The sequence below is a fragment of the Astatotilapia calliptera genome, chromosome 16 (genome assembly GCF_900246225.1).
Source record: "Astatotilapia calliptera chromosome 16, fAstCal1.2, whole genome shotgun sequence".
NCBI classification, from domain to species: Eukaryota; Metazoa; Chordata; class Actinopteri; order Cichliformes; family Cichlidae; genus Astatotilapia; species Astatotilapia calliptera.
In genome coordinates, this window is record NC_039317.1 from 9,038,563 (window position 1) to 9,057,135 (window position 18,573).

The window sequence follows — 18,573 nt, forward strand, 5'->3', positions numbered from 1 at the left end:
AAGCCAACATGGAAGTGCTAAAAAAAGAAGAAGAGAGAGACAGTTCCAATAGTGGCCACTTGAGGCGCTGTCCAAAACAGAATCAATCCCATTAGACTTCCATGTAAAAATGTTCAATACCAGCAGTGAAATTAATATTCTGACAGGATGGTACAACAGATTGTTGTTGTTGTTGTTTTTTAAAAAAAAATCTCTTTATCTAACTTATCTTTTCATAACACTAGTCCTTAGAGCAGGGCGATATGACCAAAAATATTTATCACGATATACATTTGAAAATTTGCGATAACGATATAATTGACACTAGACAAAATACTTTACAACTCCACAACTTTATTAGTGCAAAAAAAACATCAATGTATTTTCACTTAAACAAGCAGCTGTTTTTTTTATCCGTCAATCCATCAAGCGGTGCGGCTTCGTAGCTTAGCGAAGTCGTACTGAAACATTTGACAGATTTTCGAGCGCCGTGCACATAAAATCGTTTCGAGGTCAGTAAACACAACCAGAATTCATACATAAGGCACACGGGATTATAAGGGGCACTGTCGATTTTCAGAAAAATCAAAGGATTGATTTTAAGTGTGCCGTGTTTTCCAAAAAACACGGTAATAACGACGGCCCGCTAGCATGCTCTACCAAAAATGTGCTTTGTTGTGTATCTGAGGGACGAAAGCTAAACCAGTTCCACACCACTGAAGTTGCAGCATTTTTGCAAACCAGTTCTGGTTCATCTGTTTCATTTAACGATCTGCTTTCGCCCTTCTTATTCTCAGTCTTCGGCACGCTTTTTTTCGCCATGTGCATATGTAAACAAAGGCACTGCGCATGTGTGTTTTACCCATATTCTATCGTGATATTTCATTTTCTTATCGTTGCCCGTCATTATACCGGTATTACCGTGAACAGTATGATATGGCCCAGCCCTACTAGTCCTTTTCCAAAAATGTTGGGACACTGTAAAAAATATTAACAAAAACTGTAATGTATGTTTGCACTGATTGCCGATCACGCTTCAACTGAGTCGTCCTCGGTCAGAAGGAATGGTACTCCACAGTGATGTAGTTCAAATAACTTTACTAAAGAGGTGGCAGATGACATCAACAGGATGTACAGCGTTGGTAGGGAGGCATTACAGTATTCACATGCAGGTAACGGGGGTGTGAGTGTGTATATGGGTATGTGTGTGTGGTCATCTGTAAACAGAAAGAACAAACATTTGTATTAACCACTATGGATAGCAGTGTACCCCTTATACAGTACTGTGGGTTTCCAGCGTAATGTTATACAATCTGCCATAACCTCATGGCCACTAGATGGCACCCTAAGACCATAAATGAATTTCTGGCTTGTATATACATTGGCAAACCAGACCTCTGCTGATTGCAACGATTCAGAGAATAAACATAGTAAATAGTTACATCCACCTACAACCACAATGCTTGACAGTAAGTCGTATATGGAATGAAATATGGGCTGAACACAAGGCTGCCTGTAGTAGGCCAAACAAAACGCATCTTAGCGATAGCAATGGGACTAGCCTCTTAGCGATAGCAACGAGACTAGCCTCTTAGCGATAGCAACGGGACTAGCCTCTTAGCGATAGCAAATTACACAGATAAAGTCAACAAGCCTCACTCTCATCTTACAATACTCACATGGTAAGCACGCACGCAGTATTAACTCACACCGAATGCACGTTAATACGTTACTCCTCCGACACACCTCTCATCTGTGCAGCGCTGCGCTGAACACGTTCCCAACCGGAAGTACAGATACCGAGGTGCATCATGGGTAACGTAGTATAAAACAGCTACAGTGAACAAGCGGACTTTTAACAGCCGCCCCTGTATTTGTAGGCAAATACACTCCCGCTAGAGTCCTTCTATTTTGGAACAGTGTCATTTGAGTCCTCAGGAACTTTGGGAAGTTCCACCAACTTAGTTACCGGGCGAACATAGGTACTGTCTTTAACCTTGACCTCGGCAGCTCGAACAACGCCATCAATCCCTGGGAAAACTTTGGCAATGGTACCCACAGGCCGAAGGCCTCTAGGCAAGTTACAGTCCACAATCATAACAGCTTGTCCCACAGCCATGTTGTCAGTGGACCTCCTCCATTTCTGTCGGAGTTGCAGTCCTGGGAGGTAGTTCTGTATGAACCGCTTCCAGAAGTGGTCGCTGATGACCTGACTGTGCCTCCATCTTCTGTTAGAAAGAGTGCCTGAGGGGCCGTAAGCTGCCTGGGGTAGTGCCGAATCATGCCGCCCCATCAAGAGAAGATTTGGTGTGATGGGATCTGGGTCAGCTATGTCAGCCGATGCATAGCCAAGCGGCTTTGAGTTCAAAATGCCCTCAACCTCTATGAGAGCAGTGAGTAGGACTTCTTCCACCACAACTTGGTCCTTCAGGACCACTTGCAGAGCTGACTTCACTGCTCTGATTTCCCTTTCCCATGCTCCTCCGAAATGAGGAGAGTGTGGGGGATTGAAGCAGAAGTTGATAGTCTGCTTGGCCAGTTGCTGCTTGAGGTCCGGCTCCATGTTTTCAAACGCCGTTTGGAGTTCTCTGTGCCCACCTCTGAAATTGGTCCCTCGATCAGACCACATCTCGTATGGCTTTCCTCGGCGTGCAATAAATCTGCGTAATGACATAAGGAAGGAATCGGTGTCAAGACTAGGGAGGAGATCAAGGTGCACGCATCTGGTTGTAAGACACTTGTAGATGATTCCCCAGCGTTTCTCTCTTCTACGACCTATCTTTATCGTGTATGGCCCAAAACAGTCTACGCCCGTTGACCAGAACGGCGGCTTATAGAGTCTCAGCCGCGATGAAGGTAAGTCAGCCATTTTGGGTGTAGAAGGTGAGGCGCGCCATCTCCTACAGTCCACACACTGGTGCTGATGCTTCTTAATGGCTTGACGTCCTCTGAGAATCCAATAGGTGCGCCGTATTTCCGCAAACAGCCTCTCTGCACCTGGATGAAGGAGCTGGTCATCGTAAGTTTTTATGATGAGCTTGGTCAGGGGATGTTCAGCTGCTAATACAATGGGATGAATACTGTCTGGATCTAAGTTGGCAGCTCGACGGAGGCGGCCTCCGACTCTGATGAGACCGGTAAGACTGTCATATTCAGGGGACAGCACGCTAAGACGGCTGTCTGAGCGGACTGGGTGCCCGATCTGGAGGGCTCGGGCCTCCTCTGAGAAGCTGTCAGTCTGTGCCGAGCGAAGCAGCATGGTTTTGGTTTCTAGTTGCTCCGCTGCTGTAATAGGAGCGTCAGCCGCCCCGTGTTGGGTCTGGTAGGTAGCAGCAATCAGCTCATCTAGCGTGGCATATTGTGTTGGATCCGGTAAAGTCGGGGATGCAGAAACGTGCCCACAGAATGCAGTCTTCCTGAGCTCTGCCTCACTGCATGCCGGGAACTCTGTTGGCGACTTAGGCCAAGTGTCAGCAGGTTGTGACAGAAAGGGTGGACCATGTGACCAACGATTGCGGACAGTTAGGTCAGCGAGATGTTTCCCTCTGGTGATGTCATCAGCAGGATTGAGGTCAGAGGTCACATACCGCCACTGTTCAGGAGATGTCAGCTCCTGTATTTCACAGATTCTAGTCCCCACAAATACCTTATAGCGACAGGAACTAGACTGGATCCACTGCAGCACCGTTGTAGAGTCTGTCCACAGGTAGATCGATTTCAGGAGGATGGTGAGCTCTGTCTGGAGTAATTTGGCCAATTGGGCCCCTGTGAGCGCTGCGCAAAGCTCCAGCCGGGGTATTGACACCTGTTTACGTGGGGCCACTCTGGAGCGAGCCATCAGGAATGATGTGGCGATGGGCAGTTGTTGATCGATTACTCGGAGATAAGCCACAGCCCCATACGCCTTTTCTGATGCGTCACAGAATATGTGAGCCTCGTATGTCACATTGCTGGAGTTGTGAGAAGGAGTGTAGCAGCGGGGAATGGTGACATGCTGAAGGTGTGACAGTTCACCTTCCCACTCAAGCCAGGACTGAAGTAGATTCCCTTCGATGGGCTCATCCCATCCTCTCTCTGTGCTCCACAGGGCCTGTACAATCAGCTTGGCCCTTGTAGTGTAGGGACAAATATAACCTAGGGGGTCATACTGGGTAGCTAGTACCTTGTACACGTTGCGCAGCGTGACCGTGGAGTAGGTTATAGGGCGGTGCTTATATCCCAGGACATCTGTCGGGCAGTGCCAGCTGAGTCCTAATGTTGACTCTTGTGGGTCGAGACTTTTGAAGTTCAGCCAAAGCTCGCAGCTCTCTGATCTAGCTGAAGCGGGCAGGTGAGCAACTACTTCGGGCACGTTGCTCGCCCACTGACGTATCTCGAATCCTCCTTGAATGAGTAAATCTCTCATTCGGTCGATGAGCTGCTTTGCCTCTTCTGGGTTGGATAGGGACTGTAAACAGTTATCCACATAGAAGGCTGTGTGGACAGAGTCACAGATGTCCTTGTGGGTGTCTTCGTGCTCCCTTGCATGTCTCTGTAGGGCGTAAATAGCACAACAGGGGCTACATGTCGTTCCGAAGGGCAAAACTCTCCACTCATATACGTCGGGGGGCCGGTCAGTTTCACAATCCCTCCACAGAAACCGTAGTAGAGGACAGTCCTCTGGGAGCAGCCGAATCTGGTGAAACATGGCTTTGATATCTCCACTCACGGCTACAGGGTGTTGGCGGAAGCGGAGTAATACCCCCAGCAGAGTGGGCCCCAAGGGAGGTCCTGGTAAGAGGTAGTGGTTCAGGACGGCCCCCTGAAACTCAAACGAACAGTTGAAGACCACCCTAGCCTTATCATTGTGATGTACCATGTGGTGGGGTACATACCATGACTCGGAAGAGCTATGTGTCTCATCTGGGCTCAGCTTAACAACATAACCAGAATCTACTAACCTGTGGATCTCCTGGCTGTATGTGAGGGTCAGATCAGGATTCTTGGCCAGCTTACGTTCGGTGGATCTGAGGAGGCCTTTTACTGCTTCAGGAGAGACACACATCCGTGGAAAGTCCCTCCTTCTCAGCAGCGGAGTGGCGTATCTCTCGACACCGTCTACTGGGACTCTGATAGTCTTTGTCTCCAACATAGCTACCGCCTCTCTGTCCTCCTTTGACCGTGTGACCTCCTTCTCTGTCCTGTAGGGGGGAGCATCTAGTTGCCACAAACGCTTCACATCTTGATGCACGGCATCTGCAGGAGAAAGGCACATGTTCAGGCACTGCAGGTCCCCCTCAGATGTAGGCATACTACTGGCCGGCCCCTGGATGGCCCATCCGAGCTTGGTGCAGATAGCTACTGGCCCTTTGGACGACCCCCGAAGGACGGGGCGGACAGGGGTGATGAGATGAGCGTTATCTGAGCCAATCAGCACCAAAGGTTGGATCTGGTTAAATCCCTCAATCTGGACTTTCTGTAAGTGAAGATACTTCTTCTTTAGCTGTTCAACTGGACATGACTGAGTAGCTAGGCTCAGTTGTTGGGCTGTGAAAGCATGTGTTACTTTGTACCTCACTTTGGGCTTAGCCCTTGGTGACACCTGAAATGAGACAAAGCCTCCCTTCATCTGGATTACATCTCGACGGATAGTTCTCAGTGAGAGTGTTGCTTCCTCCTGTTCCAAACCTAGAGATTTAACTGCCGCTGGAAGCACAACAGTCTTCTCTGAGCCGTCATCGAGCACAGCAAATGTATTCAGTGATTTGCCCCCATAATGTAGTTGGATTGGTACTACCTTAAGCATAACACGACCTGAGTGACTTGAATAGTCTAGGTAGACCATACTAGTACTCACAGTTAGTATGTTAGGGTCCCGCTTCTTGGCCTCAACCAGGTCATGGAGCACCAACAAATGCTGGTCACCACAGGTGCTGCACGGCTTCTTCAGAGTACACTGCTCTGGAGAATGTTTACGGCCACAGCGCCAGCATTTGGCCTTCTCGGTAATCCAGGTAGCCATAGCTTTGAGGTCTAGCCTTTTGAATCCATCACAGCCATTCAGATAATGCTCTGTCCCTTCGCAGTATGGACAATAAGGTTTGAACTTCTGTTTCTTCTTAGGTTGGACTGTCGGATCTGGAGCTGTAGATTCTCCCTCCTGTTTTAGCTTGGCTTGGGCTGGATTTGGGCCGTAGTAGATGGAAGCAGATCTGTTGTGTGGCTTGAGCCCTGCTGAGGCTTTGAGTAGGTTCTTCTCTGGACGTGGCTTGTCCGGGGGCATTTGAGAGGCTTGTCTGGATAGCTGAAGGACTTGGGATTTCCGTTCGAGCCATTCTGAGAAGTCGTACATATTGTATGTTCGGCTGCTGCCACTGCGGATGATTCCCCGGGTGATACAGTACTCGATGAAGTTGTCCCTGTAGTTCAGAGGGAGCTTGGTAAGCAGTCTATCCACATGTGAACCACAATGAAGCTCACTGGCTGCTACTTCATCCATGGTACTGAGAAGCCCAACCAGGCTGGACACCGACAGGGAGAGGTCTTCAATAGCTTGAGAGTCTCCAGCTCTAATAGGGGGGGCGTTTAATATGGTGCTAAGCTCACTTTGGACTAACTGCCTTGGCTGTCCATACCTCTGCTCTAGCGCCCTCATTGCACTAGTGTAGGGAGTGCGGTCGTGAATGTAGCGCTTAGCTACCTGTAAAGCGCTGGGATGCTCTAGATGATCTAGTAGGACCTGATACTTGTAATCTTCTCCCAGATGTGAATGTGGCCCTAAGGTGCTGTCCAGCCCTTTCTTCAATAAGGCAAAGTCACTCTCTCTCCCCGACCGGAAGATCACCAGCTTAGGCTTTGGGATGCCGTATGAAGATGCCACCATCATCTCCATCAGGTTTGGTAGAGGCATTCCTGCTGGGTAAGTTGTGGCAACCTGCGGATTATGGTGTTCAGCAGAGGAAGATGATGAATAGTGACTGCCTGAGGGATAAGGAACATAGTGCTTGCCAGCTGGATCAGGCACAGCTTCAGGATGCAGTATGGTGGGCACAGGGCGATGAGCTTCTGTCCACTGTGATGGCTGGGTCACAGGCGCTGGTGGACGTGAAGGTTGCTGCAAGTACACAGGATTAGCTGGATGTCTGACTTGGAAGACAGGAGCAGCGGGACGTGACATCTGCTGCAGACTCATTGGGTCCACAGCCTGTGATAGCTGGTGCACTGAAAGATGAGCATGTTGTAGTGGCTGATCAGCTGGGGATGCAGAATGTAATAGCTGCACCTGGCCTGGCCTGTTTATCAGGAGCTGATGTTCCGATCGCTGATATGAGAAGGGTTCAGCAGTGCATCGCCCAGGTCTCCTGAGTGGCGTCGATGCAGCTACATAAGTGGCAGGGTGCAGCACTGGCTGAATGTGAAGGCTCGCTTTACGGGGAGGTGATGGAGCAGATGTTTCCACTGGCGTCGGCATGTTCGCCGGTGTTGTGGTGTCATGTAACACCTCATTGCTAGGTTGTAGTGGTGCAACTTCTGTTATGGAGGAAATATGTTGGGGTTGTTCTAACGCTCCTGTTTCTGGGGGAAGAGGACTGCCAGGTTTAGAAGCTTGCTCCAAACGCTCCACCCGCTTCAGTAATGTCCCACGAGTTTCCTCCATAGACACTTGCAGTTGAGTCATGTGTTGGAGGACACTGCTCCAAACTGATTCCATCTTCTGCCATCTCTCATCCTCTTCATAGTCGGAGCTGCTTGAACTACTTGGAGCGCTAGATGGCTCAGTTAGGTTGTGCTCATAGTCCACCAGATGTCCTGGAAGTTTCTTCTCCCGCGTTGGACGGGGGCTACTCGATGCACCTCTATCCTGAGGGTTTGCCATCTCATTAACTCAGCCAAGGCGACTCCGGCTCGAAGGACCACTTGTAATGTATGTTTGCACTGATTGCCGATCACGCTTCAACTGAGTCGTCCTCGGTCAGAAGGAATGGTACTCCACAGTGATGTAGTTCAAATAACTTTACTAAAGAGGTGGCAGATGACATCAACAGGATGTACAGCGTTGGTAGGGAGGCATTACAGTATTCACATGCAGGTAACGGGGGTGTGAGTGTGTATATGGGTATGTGTGTGTGGTCATCTGTAAACAGAAAGAACAAACATTTGTATTAACCACTATGGATAGCAGTGTACCCCTTATACAGTACTGTGGGTTTCCAGCGTAATGTTATACAATCTGCCATAACCTCATGGCCACTAGATGGCACCCTAAGACCATAAATGAATTTCTGGCTTGTATATACATTGGCAAACCAGACCTCTGCTGATTGCAACGATTCAGAGAATAAACATAGTAAATAGTTACATCCACCTACAACCACAATGCTTGACAGTAAGTCGTATATGGAATGAAATATGGGCTGAACACAAGGCTGCCTGTAGTAGGCCAAACAAAACGCATCTTAGCGATAGCAATGGGACTAGCCTCTTAGCGATAGCAACGAGACTAGCCTCTTAGCGATAGCAACGGGACTAGCCTCTTAGCGATAGCAAATTACACAGATAAAGTCAACAAGCCTCACTCTCATCTTACAATACTCACATGGTAAGCACGCACGCAGTATTAACTCACACCGAATGCACGTTAATACGTTACTCCTCCGACACACCTCTCATCTGTGCAGCGCTGCGCTGAACACGTTCCCAACCGGAAGTACAGATACCGAGGTGCATCATGGGTAACGTAGTATAAAACAGCTACAGTGAACAAGCGGACTTTTAACAAAAACACAACGCACTGATTTTCAAATGTCATATTTCATATAATAATAAAACATGGAAAACATACCAAATGTTTAAGCTGAGAAAAATCCTCTGTTATTTTGAATTTGATGGCAGCAGCACGTCTCAGAAAAGTTGAGACAGGACCACTGTGTAGCATCCCTTCTTCTTTAAACAACAGTCTGCCGTGGAGAGTAACTGCTGGATCGTGGGCAGAGGAATCTTGGCAAATTCTTGTCTTTTACAGGAGTCTAGCTGTTAAGAAGTCTTTGGGTTTTTCCAGTCTGCCCTAAAGGTTTTCATTTGGTGAAATGGCAGGTTGGCCAGTTCAGTACCCACACTCTTGTACTATGAAGCCATGCTGTTGTAATAGTTGCAGTATGCTGGGTAGGATTGTCTTGGTAGGATATGCAAGCCCTTCCCTGAAAAAGATGCCATCTTGATGGAAGCATATGTTGCTCTAAAACCTGTATATCGTTAGCTTCATAGCATAAGTGCCTAAGTCATTTGACTAAGTCAAATGACTTAGGCACTTATGCTATGAAGCTAACGATATACAGGTTTTATATAGTTTTCAATTGCTGTATATAGTTTTCAGTATATTAGGCGCTAATATACTTATGAGGCTATGGTGTCAGTGTTTTCCAAAAAGAATTTCAAATTTTCAACTCATCTGATCACAAAACAGTTTTTCACTTTGCCTCACTTTATCCATTTTAAATGTATTTTGGCCCAGAGAAGACTGCAGTGTTTCGTCTTTGCATGATTGAGCTTTAACCTGTGTTAGTGGATGGTTCGGTGAGCTGTGTTCTCAAGAGTGATTTGTGGAAGTGTTCCTGACCTCATGCAGTGATTTCCATGACAGAATTATGTCTGTATTTAATGCAGTGCCGCCTGAGGCCTGAAGATCAGAGGCATCCAGTATTGATTCTGGGCCATGTTCCTTGCTAGATTTCTCCACATTCACTAAATCGTTTCATGGTTTTATGTACTATTGACAAACATTCTGAAATTGGTTCAAAATGTGCAAATTTGCAATTTTTTAAAGACTGGTGAACCTCTGCTTATCTTTACTTCAGAGAAACTCTTTTTTTCTCTCAGTGACCTGTTGCCACTTTACCTAATTAGTTGCAAAATATTCCTCCACCAAAACGTTCCCTTTTACACTTCCGGCCTTTTGTTTCCCCTGTTCTGACTTTTTGCTGCCGTCAATTCAAAATGAGCTAATACGTTTCATGAAATTATAAAAATGTATCGATTTAAACATTTGATGTTTAGTAATGTTCTATTGTGAATAAAACGTGTTTATGAGATTTGCAGCTCGTTGTATTATTTTTTATTTACACTTTAAACAGCATCTCAGCATTATTGGAAATGGGTTTGTAGTTGTGTAGGTGTTGAGTCTTCTTCTTCTTCTTCTAACTCCCCCCTTTTGTTGTGGCTTACAGTTAGTGAGTGGCTGCTTTGATTAATGGGTCTGCCAACATTGGCAGCTGTAGCCTCCAGCTGTAAGCTCAGCCTCACTGAAGTGCACGTCTGTGGTGCATTTGGAGCATTTTTAGCAGAATTATTGATAAATAACATCATGACAAAAAATGTTACAAGAGGTTTTGCTATTACCAGTTTTGGTGATTTTATTCATCTCTTACTTGGCACGAATTAACAGGGTTTCTGTTCCTATGTGTTGCGCCCGTAGACTGTATATAACACATGGATATGACTTATGGTGTATTTTACAAAACAGTTTTTATTTTGTATGACCCAAAATGAGTGACTGTGCCCATAAACTCATAATGAAAGTGTTTACAGAGATCAAGTCAGAAAGCAGTTTTCCCATAAACTTCTACAGGACTGAAGTCTTTTTGCAACCACAACTATCTCCATCTGGTGGCCTCCAGACAGAATGCAGGTTTTTAGGTGCTTCTTTATTGGCTTAATCTTTCTGACTCGAATGCTACATCCTTGTTTTATACTATCTGTTGTTGTTGAATGCGGTTTATGAACACAGCACGCTCACCATACTAGCTTTAGCTGATAATTTAGTAGTTTAACCTTCTGTCCAAACTTAATCATTTATGGCAAAATACAACATGGCAGTAGCCAAACCACTAATGTTTAGGCTTCAAAATTCAGGGTACACAAATCAATGGGTGATGGTGCAATGGCTATGACCATCTTTTATATACAGTCTGTGGTTAGTGGCTTCTGCCTAATTTCAAAAATCACTTATTACCTTATGATAGATTGATTTTATAAAGCATACAATAACAGCATTCTTTTCATTTTTATTACAAACAGTATTGCTTATTGATTGCCAATATTCGGTTTCTGTTCTGTGCATGACTGTGACGGTTGGTCCCTTTTTTTTCTTTAGTTGTGGAACTGAAGGAACTCTCATGCTGTGATCAGCAAGATGTGTCACTAACAATAGCAGTGCCAGAGGCTGCACTAGTTAAATATTTGTGGTTACCAACCCTGACATGAGTTTTTTCAAACTGCTCAGTAATCACTGCAAAGGAAAGCGACTATTGGCTAAAGTGCAGAAAGGTAGAATAAACTGATTGCATCTATGCATCCCTATGTTGCTTTCCAACATTTTGATATTTCCAGTGCTTTCTGGAAACCTAAATTGGGTAGTTTTGCAGGGACTTTGGTTGCACTTTCTTTCTTTCTTTCTTTCTTTCTTTCTTTCTTTCTTTCTTTCTTTCTTTCTTTCTTTCTTTCTTTCTTTCTTTCTTTCTTTCTTTCTTTCTTTCTTTCTTTCTTTCTTTCTTTCTTTTTTTCTTTCTTTCTTTCTTTCTTTCTTCTTTTTTTGGCTTTTAAAACTTTCAGCCAGCTCTTCCAGGAAATTGCAACAAACAGTTTTCCAAAGTAGTTAGACAGTCATTATAAAGTATCTGCAATACATAAATTCTGGATTCATTTCCCCTGGGTTAAATAACACACTGGGGGTTTTGAATATTTAGATTTAAAATTGTAATTTCTCAGAAATTAAGCAAATAAAACTGCTAACTTGTTCAGAGTGTACCCTCCTGCAGGAAAGGCTCCAGCCCTTTCCAAACCCTGGGTTAGACAAGCAGTTAAGAATATGGATGGGTGGATAGACAGAACATAAAATAAACATTGTTTCACTTGTGCAAGACTCAAACTCGCAATGTTCTGCTTTTTATAATAAACTGTGGCTTGATGTCTTGACAGTAGTATTGTCGTTCTTGACAATACAAAGATTCAGTTTTTCTTTTTTCTTTTTAATCTGATGCAGCTGGCATCTTGCATTTTATTCTGCTCTGACATATTTAAATGTAAAAATTGCTGTTTTTGAAGCCATATAAATGAGAATACAATTGTTTATTTCATTTTAATTGTAATGCTGACGATGAGACGAGAAAAGAACATGGGAGATGAAAACCTCTGAAACTGGTGATTTGTATTTTGTGCAGCAACCATTGTTCAGCTCTGAATGTCGAAGTGTTGTTCATTTCAGAGAGAAGCCTATGGAAGTTTGAAAGCCTTTGAACACAATGAAAATGATTCAGTACAGCACCAGAGTCTAGCTTAATAGCTTGAGGACATGATTTAACAATGTTTCCTGGTGTAGATTGGATCAGACGGGAGATGCATATTAACAATTGATTAGGCCGAAATCAGACCTTATGAACCTCATGCTGTATTAAAATAAAAAATAAGAAAAACCATGGCACATTATTTGTGTTAGGTTAGATTCCCTACAGAGAGACTTCTGTTCAGTGAAGTTTGCCAGCTCAGCTTTATAGACTGGAATGGTTTGGATTTTTAAAATGAGGTGGCAGCCGCTGAGGTTCACCTACACACTACACGCAGGAGGACTCTGACGCGAGGGAATAGAGGCGATGACAGTCTGTAATCTCAGTGTTAGATGGCACAAGTTTCTCTCACATGTATCGATAGCTGCTGTAACCATTGTCAGGATTTTTCCAGTGTATTTGAGGGTTTGTTGGCTAACAGTGCCGAAGAAAGTCATCAGTTTTCTGTACCTTTAAGTTGCATCTCGTTTGCTGTCACATGACCCAGTCAGCTGAGAAAGGACTGTGAGATGCAGTTGATAGGCTAAAAAAAGCTTGTGGTTTAACCTTGACACTTGCTACAATGTCAAACAAATGTCATCAATGTTAAGAAAGAAGGCACGAGTATCCTTATGATTTTACTGATATCTTACAGATTGCCTCACAAAAGTCTGTTAGGTCAGTAATAATTGTAACCTTTGTTGTTGTGTGTCTTTGTGTCTCCAGCATCAAGCTCCTGTATGTCCTTTAACCCTGAGACCAGGAGACTATCTGTGGGGATGGACACTGGGAGTATCTGTGTAAGTCCAGCCAACATCCTGCTTCCCTTTTAAATGCAGACCTCTGGTTTTTTCACTCCTTCCTCTGTGACAAACTATTTCCTTTTTTTGCCGGTGATGTTATAATCAAATGAATGGAGTAGTTGTATTTCTTTTGTTTTATTGGAAATGTCAGTGCCCTAGTTCACAAACCTGATCTGCTTTGATTGTGCTTTGAAGTCATTTCATGTCACCTGAAGCACACTATCTAGCCACTCAGCCGAGATTTTTTTTCTTTTTAAATGTGAATTCATCTCTTCCAGTAAATCATCATCATTATAGCAATTTTGTCCCCTCTGATCTTTCTTACAGTGGCAGTGAATAGCTTTCGTTTGTGACAAACTGTGGCAAAGCTCTCCAGAGAATAAATCTCACTTCTCATTTTTATTTGCTTTTCTCACACAGTACCATACAATGGTGTCTAATTGAACGAGTTCCTTCAGATCTACTTATTTTATTCATGCTCATCAGAGGAAGAATCCTTGTGATCTTGGTCACTTAATAATCCTTCCTATAGTGCGTCACGCAGCTCATAATGCAATTTATTAATACGATTCTTTGTTTCCAGAGGGCAACACCTCTTTGCCAGACTTTCCTTTTGGTCTACTCCGTACAGTTAAAGCTCCAACCCCAAAAAAAGTAACCATTATTTTTTTATAAACACAATCTCTAGCAACACAGCAGTTTCATTTCTGACCTGACGCAGTGCAGGTCACTCTATTTTTAGATGTAGCATTATTTGCTGTCCACTTCTTGTTTTGTTGCTGTCCTAAAATAAAGCCAGCACGTGATGTGAACTTTTCTTGGAGATTCATCTCAGAACAACCTCATAACTTACCATAAGTTCCCATAAGTGTTTTATTAAGGGTGTTGACCTCAGCTGAAACTTCAGAACAAGAACCTTTCTTGTATTTATTGATCTATGAGTCATTTGTCTTTATGTTTTTGAGGAAGTAGTACTTATTTCTCACCTATACATGCTATGCAGTGCACATTTTGCATGAATCCTCTGATGTGCAGAGAACTGAGCCAAATGTAATTTAAACACAGCAACATAGTTTTTTTTCTATGTTTACAAAGTTGCTGGAAACTTTAGTCAGTGACCAATTATCTCCACTTCCTCTCTTTCAGGAGTTTGTTCTGTCAGAAGACTACAACAAGATGACCCCAGCACGCACCTACCAGGGTGAGACAGAAAGAGCAAGAACGCTGTTATATTCAGGGGTGCACATAAGTGGTCCGCAGGTGCGCATTCTGCACCACATCTCTGTGCGTTCATCATTTGTTTGCAGCCAGCTCACCTCCTGCAACCACTTTTCTGAGAATACGCGCTTCTTTGGAGGTGGAGGAACACCAAAGAAATTGCTTAAAGGAGCTTGCTTCTTTTGACATCTTTAAGAGTTCTAAACAGATGTCTGTCTTCCTCCAGAAAATCTTATTTACCCAAACGCGCGTTGCAACTTCTTATCTGGTGCGCGTCTTTTATTTTGATGCGAATGGGGTTTAGCTGAAACTTGCATTCAGAAGGCAAAATTTTTAATGCCTTGTGCCCAGACTAATACCCCGACTAAACCTTCCCCACTGCCCCAGAAAAGAGTGACAAGGGGCTTTTCTTTCTCTATAAATAAATTATGATTTGCCCCATTTAAAAAAAGAAAAGAAAAGAAAAAAAAAGTTATTATTATTATTACAGTCTGTTAGAATGCCTTAAAAATATAAGTCTAACACTTTCAAAGTGAAATTTTTAAGCTTTGTTTCTGCTATCGTTTGTTGTTACTTGTTATTTATTGTTACTTTTGCCAATTCTGGGCAGTTCAAAGTTAATAAAGTCCACTCACATCCTTGTACTTTAGGCTTTGTAGCCTGAGGAGTATTTGCTCTCTGGCTGTGTTCATAATTCATGCCTCTCTGTGGAGCATAACTCACTAAGTGTGGATCAGAGCACCAGTGATAAATCTCTTTATGTATCCTCCACAGATTCCACTATACTGCATGTTTTTTATTGTGTGGGTGTCCAAAACAACCCTTAGAAGATTTATTTATTTATTTTATGGATATAGAGAAATATTTATAGTTGACCTTTATGATATGTTTCTCTGATCATATGTGAAGATGTATCTTTGTGTCACATAAGGCTAAGTGTATTGTGCAACAGTACAAATGTATAAAAATACGTCTTCATCAGTGTCGAGCACAAACTTCCTCTTCATTTGGCTGCTTTCTTTGAAGAAGGCAGTAGTGCTTGATCGTCTTCTTTCATGATGACCATGATTTCTTGTAGGCTACTCATTTTAATTAATTTGTTTTTTTATGTGTGTAGCTCATCAGGGCAGGGTGACAGTGGTGCTGTTTGTGCTGGAGATGGAGTGGCTGCTGAGCACGGGGCAGGATAAAAACTTCACCTGGCACTGCTCAGAGAGCGGCCAGCTGCTGGGGACATATCGCACCGCAGCCTGGGTCTCAGGACTACAGTATCCTTCTACACCCAGCTTTGTCTTTAGAGTGGATCGAGTGGGAAGTGACGAGCCAACTTTGATTCTTTAGCCTTTGTCTTTTTATTTTGATGACACCGTCTATTTTTAGGTCAGTGCAACATAAGACCGGGCAATTGAAATTAGCCTCCAGTTAGTTTCTACTAATGTGAAGGGCTAACAATAGGCATCAGTCATGCTGTTGTCAAGGAAACGGTCTGAGTAGGTTTCTGTAATGGCCACATGAAAGGCTGTGTGAGTGCTCAGCAGCGGCACTGATCCATACCAATGAGCCTGCTATTAGGTCATCACACTGCTGGTATCCTCTTAGCATCATGCTAACCTGTCTACATAACATGGCAAGAGGAGATTCAGAGCAGCGGCGTTTATTTGTTCAGGGATTTTAGACATAATGAAAAAGGAACAGTGTGGAAAATGAAAAGTTAAATTTAAAAGTTTTGCTGGGTTTTTTTTGAAAAATTGTTCAAAAAATTGTTGTTCAAATGGCCGTCATAGTGCATGAAGCCTTTTAACCAAATCTGCGCTCATTTGAACTAAAGCAAGCCTTTTGATACTGTGGCTGAAAGCTTTTTATTTGGAAACAACAAATAAAAAGTGCCCTCATGCTGTTTACCATTAGTTATGCGTGTTTTGCTGTAGTTCTGATAAATATAAAGTAAGATAAAAAGAGGCATCTTATCTTGCTCCCAGTTTTATTTTCAGCGTAGCCTAAAAAAGGAGGTGTGAAGAAAAGTGGGCCAATACGTCTCCACAACCACACGAGAGAGACTGACAAAGTCAAACAGTTAGTGCTGCTAAATGTGTTTCTACAAGCTACTGAATCAGTTTTTCATACACTGCTTCTACATGTTGTTCTTAGTAGATATTAAATAAATAATGACGATGTAATATGACATGTATTGTTCATCTGAGCTTGTGTTTGCCTAATTTTAAGACTTGCTGAGGAACAGATTTTTTTATGCTAAACTCAATTTAACTGGTGAAGACTGAGCTGGAACTGACAGTTGTTTTCTTTTTATTATTAAAGTACAAAAGCCATCATTGAACAGAAACGGTGCTACGCTGAAAACAGACCTAAGAGCAGCAAAAGAAATTATAATGTTTCATGTAGAGGATCTACTTTACTCAACAAACTTTGAAAATATAGTTAAGTGTGCAGTGATTCTTTAGATGCACAGTTTGTACTGTAGTTTTTCCTTTTAGGGTAATGAATAAGAATATGACTTGATCACTTAAGTTTCCTAGAATCAGATTATTTTGACGTGTTTCCTGTTCACTTTTTAACAGCGCGTAACTGTTTCATTTCTCACCAGCTTAGCATACTTTAAACAGGCATTAACCACCGCAGCTCAATGTGGCTAACTGGCTGTAGCAACATTAAGGCTGAAAATGGTTAAGCAGACAGTCAGGGGTGTTTTAAAAACTGCTACAGCCCTTTTAATGTTTAATAAAGATTTCACTGGTTTTCTGTGGTGTTGAGAAGGACAGACGAACCAGCGGTGTAGATCTGTTGTAATATCCTTTCACTTTAAAATCATCTTTTCTGTGCTTACTGGGAGTTATGCACAGCGTGAAATCTCAGATTTCCAGAAAGAAAAGGACAAATCAGTGGAAGTGGATTGGATCTTTAGGTTATTGTTTCTGCTGTTGGGTTTCCTCGTCGTCTTTGTATCCCGACGTAATGATTTGGTTCAGTCGTGACTTAATCGGGTCAGACAGGGCTTTGAAGGAAGCCGGTGAAACAGCTGAGAGTCCTCCGCTGACAGTCGCTGTGGTGCTGCCTCTGCACGAATTCATTCAAAGCTTTCATGTAGTAGTTTACACAGAGTTGGCTCTGGATTTTGGTGAGCAGTGAAATTTACAGCTCTGTTGTGAATCTGTTCGGTCTGTGTGACAGGATCTGAATGAGTGCATATTTAGCAGGAAAGTATGACCTTAATTTTGACCCAGGTTCGACGTGGAGACCAGACACGCCTTCGTAGGGGATCAGTCTGGTCAGGTGACAATCCTGAAGCTGGAGCAGGACCTCTGCAGCCTGGTCACCACCTTCAAAGGACACACTGGTACCCACACACAAGCACCTAGTGTCCTAATTGAAGCACAAATGATTAATTAATCGGTCAGCTGATCAGGCCTCTGATAGTGTCACTGTTAGTTTGGCTTTTTGAGTGATTTTTAACAGATGACATGGAGCTTAGGGGGATTTTTGTTAACATTTACCAGAATTAAATAAATAATTCAATAATTTATTGATAAAATGTTCAACTGATTGATCAAGAATGAAAATAATTTTTGGCGGCAGTCCTAGCATAGTAATGAAGCTCTGAACTCTTGCCGGCTCTGCCTGCGCCACAACATTGTTAAATATTCATTCCAATTTTGTCTGTACAAATTGTCTCCCAGCTATGTTTCGGATGATTTTCAGTTTTCTGCTTTCAGTACGCTCCCGACTCTGAATATTAGTTTATGAGAGAAAGCCAGCATCTTTTGCTTGTGTGCTTTTCTTATTTCTTCACTGATCTGAGAGAGAGAGGAGCCTCTACAGTGGATCACAGCAGCAGATATTTTCAATATTTGGTGATTACTTTCTGATCTGTAAACTTTAAACAAAACCCACTTTAAAACAATTATGTAGCAGTTGAGTCGCAGCTTTTCTTTGTATGATAATTAAATCTTTATTTTAGAATTCAGTTGTATTTGGGGGAGCATTCTCATAAATGTGTGTTCACACAGCAGCTGCAGTAAGTTCACACAGTATCCTCGTTTGTCTTCGCCTGTTGTCCTCCAGCAGGTTGCAGATTTGTTGACGCAGCTCAGCATTGATTTTTACAGAGTTGTGCGTCCCCGGTGGTTTTAAATGTTCGAGAAAATCTTTGGAACTTGTCATGATGCAGTCTGCTTCAACAGAGAAGGCAAAAGAAAAATGTGTTTTTACCATTTAACAATAAAGAGACATCCAAATGAGTTTAAAGATGAGAGAGGTCCAAC

The 18,573-nt window shown here is 43.3% G+C and overlaps 1 protein-coding gene across 1 annotated transcript in view; it reads left to right on the forward strand.

The window, feature by feature from the left end:
• wdfy2 (WD repeat and FYVE domain containing 2) overlaps positions 1-18,573 on the forward strand; it is a 30,872-nt gene that overhangs the window by 2,639 nt on the left and 9,660 nt on the right. Inside the window, exons 3-6 of the mRNA XM_026144022.1 lie at positions 13,002-13,075; positions 14,225-14,279; positions 15,414-15,564; positions 17,536-17,648. Coding sequence (XP_025999807.1) covers positions 13,002-13,075; positions 14,225-14,279; positions 15,414-15,564; positions 17,536-17,648 — 393 coding nt within the window. The remainder of the gene's footprint in view (positions 1-13,001; positions 13,076-14,224; positions 14,280-15,413; positions 15,565-17,535; positions 17,649-18,573) is intronic.